The 6,457-nt window shown below is 39.0% G+C and overlaps 1 protein-coding gene across 1 annotated transcript; it reads left to right on the plus strand.

Annotated features, from left to right (window-relative positions):
* The first annotated feature begins 2,688 nt into the window (after nucleotides 1-2,688).
* On the plus strand, nucleotides 2,689-6,082 carry LOC128377416 (gap junction delta-2 protein-like). The gene is made up of 2 exons (XM_053337363.1): nucleotides 2,689-2,759; nucleotides 5,239-6,082. Exons 1-2 carry the CDS (start codon nucleotides 2,689-2,691, stop codon nucleotides 6,080-6,082), a joined length of 915 nt encoding a protein of 304 aa, XP_053193338.1.
* The last annotated feature ends 375 nt before the right edge of the window (nucleotides 6,083-6,457 follow it).

Below are 6,457 nucleotides of genomic sequence, written 5' to 3' on the forward strand. Positions count from 1 at the left end.
ATTCAGCAATGACTCACTACTTTTCTGGTGCCAAAGTTTTGAATACTGTAAAGCGGATCTTCATAAGTATGTCCCAAACAAGATGTCTGAAATACCAAAAGATGACTTCATCCGTCTTTTTAATACACTTAAAAACAGCAATGAACATGCCTTTATTTTTGGACCGATTCCTCCCCTTAGAAAAAGTATGGAATGATTTTGATTAGCTGCTTCCAGTCTTTATGCTATATTCTTTTACATTTAAATAGTATTCAAGTTAACAGCATCAAAACAAAACAAATCAGTGTGTTAATCCAGCGATATTCCCTTTACGAGGTGGATGACATTACATGAGCAACATCAGCTAGAAACCCATCTATGTGTCTGTCACACTTTTCTGCATATCCCTCAGAAATCTGTTTATTCCTTCAGCTGATCATTGCCTCAAACATTATACTTAAAGATACGCATGAAGAGTTGGAGTGGAGAAGACAAGTTCCTCTCTCCTCCTTCCCTCCCTCCTGCTGGGTGTAATCACTCTGGACTCAAAGGAAAACATCCAGGCAGCCTTCCTGATGTGCGTTCTACACACAGATTGTTTACACATGTGCAATTTTTGTGTGGTTCTCATCTTTTGGATGGATATTTAATATGTATTATAATTGTTTATGTGGGCAACACATACCCACATGTAGTCCTGTCTTGTGACTCATATCTGTGTTTTGTGATTGAATATTTATTCCTCAGTCAATAGGAGGCATGGAAATCTCTATTTTACTCTTACTCTTTATTTCTGTACTGTACATTGTATCCATCGTAAGATGTTTACTGTGAGTACTGTATTAATTGGATTACTGTTGACAGTCCATTACTACAGGTTGTTCTCTTAAGTTGTTCTATATTTGGAATCAAAGCGAGGCAGTTAAAGAGATTACCGTGTTGAGGCAACTTTATCCAATACAGCTCAACCTGTTAGAAACAGCCAGGAACAAATGACTATATACAGAAAGTCTTCTCTCTCCTGCACATAACACCCTATACTTCACTGATTTGTTTTCACAAATAAAGGTTTACAGTATCTCGATATGTGGTGTTGACTTTGTCCTCACTCAGTAACCGTGACACGCATTTACTCAACAGAGTAATAGTACTGCAGTGGTACTAGTGACATAGTACAGGCAAGAAATCATGAGTAGTGTTTTTTGTATTATTATTTAAAATAAAATAAAATAATCTCTCTCTAATCAAATGTAATAAGTTACATTTCTTTGATGAAGTAACTGAAATAGTTACATTAGTTATCACATTTTAAATAGAGTAACTAGTAATCTGTAATCTATTACATTTCCAAAATAACCTTCCAACCCTGCTCAACACACTGTGCAATCCTCAAATCCACAGTTTCATTTTATCTCAAACATTTCTTGTCTCTTGACCCCCAATGATGCCTTCACAGTTTCCCTGGTAACCAATGTGATGTTCACTGATTTATTCATAGTATATATGGATCTAAAGTGCAACAACATGCATCCTCATGCAAAATTGTGCACCTAACCATTGTTGCCTTTCAAAAAAAATGTTTTTATATTTTCTTTAACCATTGGCATGATACCACAATAAATGATAACAGGTGAATATTTAGATTCAATTAGTAATGTGTTCATCTTTAGTTTTTAGGCTACTTATCACATGTTACAGGGACAACTCATGAGCTATAATTTATCAACAAACACATGTACACTTGTATTAGTAGTATATATACTATTAGTATTAGTCAAGGTAAATGGCCACCCATCTGGAGCCTGGTTCTGCCTGAGGTTTCTTCTAGTTAAAAACTGTTAAAAACATAGACTGTATATAAGAAATGGACGTAACATCCGTGACGTCACCCATTGGTTTTTGGACTGCTGCTCGCTAAAAAGTGGAGATTTTTCGTGCCACTGTTGCCAAGTGCTGCTCATGTAGGAATGTTGGTCTCTTTAAATTAAATTAAGGAGAACAGTGTAGACCTGCTCTATATGTAAGTGCCTTGAGATGACTTTTGTTGTGATTATAATAAAAACTGATTGGTTGATAGAAGTGCTATAATAATGATGACGAAAGAGAGAGAAGAAGAGGAAGAAGAATATTGATAATATTAATCAAAAGTAAGAATGTGTTATTAGACATTTCAGAATACCTTTACTAACTAAATGTATTCTGACGTCACACTGATCGGGATGTGGAGTAAAATCACTTGTTGAGCGTGTCACTTTCTGCAGTGTAGCACATCACTATCATCTCAGCCGGAGGGAAGCAGTGGATGGATGGATGCTACTCTCGACAGTCGTACGTCCACAGCCTCTCCAACACACCAACCAGCGTGTGTGTGCGCGCGCGCGCATGTGTGTGTGTGACGCAAAGGAGTCTACTTAAGCGGGATTAGAGCTGAGCGGCACACACGCCGTTCAGTCACACCCAACCCGCCTTGCGTGCACACACGACCGTACACTGGGGGGGGGGGTGCCCACCAATCGGGCTGGAGAGCTCAGGCTGGCCTCACAGCTTGCACAGCGGGAGACGCGTAAAGCAGCCAGCACCAACACATATATCCATGCACTCCATGGATAATGTTGCACCTGTCGGATACCTAGAAGTGGAATAGTAGGAACCTCCGCTGATTTTTTTTTCTTTCTGTGCACAATTTGCACCTGAGTGTGATGATCAATCATGGGCGAGTGGACCATATTAGAGCGTCTCTTGGAGGCGGCTGTCCAGCAGCACTCTACTATGATCGGAAGGTAAGAGTTGTGAACAGAAACACAGAAACAATTATTTTATTTTCAGTAAAGGTGAAGTATTTCAGGGCCACAATGAAGCTAAAATGAAAAGCTGAAAAGCATTGCTTGGTGATGACCTGGCACAGGTTTATTTGAGCTGTTAAAGTAAGTAGTTTCTAATAGCAATGCGAAGAATCCCACAGAGGATTTCAGCACTGGAAAGCTCCCAAACAGCGGCTCCGCTTCCCCTACAACTCACTGATGGACTCAGTGTTGAAGAGTTTAATCATTTCAGTGTTGTTGAATTGATCTTTTTTTCTGTTAGGCAATGGTTTGTATTTGGTTTTTATTTCTGTGCTATATGAAAAATACTTCTATGATCATGTTTGTATTCTTTATTCATTCTGTTTCTGACATCAATCTATGCTATTTGTACTCCTGGCTCAGGAAAATTCTCTTAACTGTTTGATTTATATCAGAAAACAATGAGAATTTGAAGCTATTTGATGTGGCTGAATAGAAATGTGATGCACTACAGTGAACATCAACCCTGCTTTAATTGTTGTGTAAATGACTAATCACTGTGTGCTAATGCAGTTTAAGTGCAGATTGATTTGAGCAGCCAGCACTAAAAGCAGATATGATGTGCATTGTGATTGAAACATCTACAACATCATCTCATACTTTAGAAGACAGTCAGTATTCAGTTGTAGAGAATGGAATGAAAAAATGTTAAACAACAACCAGAATATATGCTGATGGCATTTTCCCTGAATGAGTTCATCATCAAACTTTTTAATCCAACAGACACAAAAATTGATCAAACATCTGCTGTTTATATATAAATTCTGATGTACAGTATATGTATATATTGTGTGTCCAAGTCTTTACACAAATATGTTAGAAACATTATACATTTATGTAGATCATTTAAACACAAATAGGTCACTAATAGGCAGTTCTTGCATTTTACCAAAATTCTATAATAAATATATTTTACAGCACTTAATATCACTATTAAGGGCCAAATCCACAAAGAATGGACTGTGTTCACTAACAGCACCATTAACTGTGCATCCTATTCACAAAAGATGTTGTGCTAATGAAATGCTTGTGCATAAAGTTCTGCAGGTGAGTACAAGTATTTGTCCATAATGAAAACTGTAGAGAGCACAAAAGACTCAAAGAGAATAATTATTAGAGGTGCACACACACAAAGCTCTCCACAATCACACACCTAGTTTCATGTATTTTACTTTCACATCTAGAACATAATTCACTGAAATATCAAGTTTCAAAATACAGCTATTAATGTGACTCAGGCAGCTCTGAAATATGTTAGATTGTTGTCTGAATCATAAAACAATGTTGTTAAGGTGTCACTGATTGGCTTTGGCATAAACATCAGTACTGATGTTCTGTTTGTTTTCCACAGCTGGCTGTATGTCACACAGCAGCGGAAATGGTAATTGCGTCTCTAAATTGAGAAAGAGGATGTGCACATTTCGGAATCACACCGGATCTGTTATTATATCAATGTCTATGTCACAGATCAGCTGTTATATTCAGATTCAGGTTCATGAGGTGGGATTGTTTGTTATAAAGCAGCCATTATGGATAACTCCCACCCCTTAATGTCTGACTAATGATATTGATATCGTTCAATATCAATTCAGTATCATTCAAGCTTCACAATGTTGAAGATTTAAGACAGAGAGAGAGAGAGAGAGAGAGAGAGAGAGAGAGAGAGAGAGAGAGAGAGAGAGAGAGAGAGAGAGAGTGCATGCAGTTAACACCAACTCTCAAAAGACAGTAATAACTCCACCCTAACTGCATGAGCCAGTTAGTGCTGGTCTTTGTGAATTAGACAAAAAGGCTTATTTGCATATAACATTTTGCGCCGTATGTATGAATATTACCTCATTTACATACATGCATGCAACATACACACCATGATGCACTTTGCTTGGCAGCGCAGTTTGCATTGTTCATCCTTTGAGGGTGCTTTGTGAATGACATGCTATCTTTTTGTCTCATTCGCAGCGTTTTAGTACAATCCTTTTGTGGATTTGGCCCTATGTTGTTTAGCGTCAACAAATGACAACTGGATGGATTCCAACTCATGTTTGTTCAGTTTGTTCTTTGATCACCACATTTGGAGCAGGATGATGTCTATTGACAAGCTCACCAAGCAGCTTTAAAAAACACAATGAATCAATATATTATAAATATAACATAACCTATAATAACGGACCATGTTTGTGCTTTTGTACATTTGATTAATGTCACTTTCAGATTTTTTGACTATTCTGACATTTTGATTGTGGACTCCAAGGAGTTATTTCTCAGAAATCCAGGATCATGTTTGTATTCAAAAAAGGTTAAAGAACAGTAACTATTATATTTTGGATGTCATTTTCTCACATGTGCATAGTAAAAGTGGATCTAAGTTTACACAGATGATGTAAATCTCAATATATCTGTTGCTGTTGTTTCTCAGGATCCTGCTGACAGTGGTTGTGATCTTCAGGATTCTGATCGTGGCCATAGTTGGAGAGACCGTGTACGACGATGAGCAGTCCATGTTTGTGTGTAACACCTTACAGCCGGGCTGCAACCAGGCCTGCTACGACAAAGCTTTCCCAATCTCCCACATTAGGTACTGGGTGTTCCAGATCATCATGGTGTGCTGCCCCAGCCTCTGCTTCATCACCTACTCCGTCCACCAGTCCGCCAAGCAGAAGGAACGGCGTTTCTCTACAGTGTACCTCTCCCTAGACAAGGACCAGGACTCCATGAAGAGAGATGACAGCAAGAAGATCAAGAACACCATTGTGAACGGAGTGTTGCAGAACACAGAAAACTCCAATAAGGAGGCAGAGCCTGACTGCCTGGAGGTTAAGGACATCCCTCACTCATCCATGCGAACTACAAAGTCAAAAATGAGGAGGCAGGAAGGCATCTCCAGGTTCTACATAATTCAGGTGGTGTTTAGAAACGCTTTAGAGATAGGATTTCTAGTGGGTCAATACTTCCTGTATGGATTCAATGTCCCGGCAGTGTACGAATGTGACCGATACCCTTGTATTAAAGATGTAGAGTGTTACGTTTCCAGGCCGACGGAGAAGACAGTGTTTCTGGTCTTCATGTTTGCAGTCAGTGGCATCTGTGTGGTGCTGAACTTAGCAGAGCTCAACCACCTGGGATGGAGGAAGATCAAAACTGCTGTGAGAGGAGTACAGGCCAGGAGGAAGTCCATTTACGAGATCCGTAACAAAGACTTACCCAGGATGAGTATGCCCAACTTTGGACGCACTCAGTCCAGTGACTCTGCATATGTGTGATGAGGAGACTGCAGGACAGCTGTGTACAAAGTAGTTATCAAGAATGTGGGGCAAAAACATCCAACATTGCAACTTAGTTATCCATATTTAGAATATTTAGACTGAAGTTATAGGTTTCCAGTGGGAGTCAACTTTCAGAAAATCTCTGAAATAAATCACACTGCATCAGAGACAAGTGAAGTTACAGAACCCCCTCAACCCCAAACACACACACACACAGATGTTGTGTGTGTATGCTTCACTTCTTCAAAGGAATGTGAGGTTTGAATGATGGAGAATAGAGTCTGTGTCTTGAAATGAAATTATATTCAGCCAGACTGAAAACTTTTCCTCAAGATAAACACTTTCTCTTGTCAAGCCTGTGCTGAATTTGGA

Source organism: Scomber japonicus, chromosome 17 (assembly GCF_027409825.1).
Source record: "Scomber japonicus isolate fScoJap1 chromosome 17, fScoJap1.pri, whole genome shotgun sequence".
Taxonomy (NCBI): domain Eukaryota; kingdom Metazoa; phylum Chordata; class Actinopteri; order Scombriformes; family Scombridae; genus Scomber; species Scomber japonicus.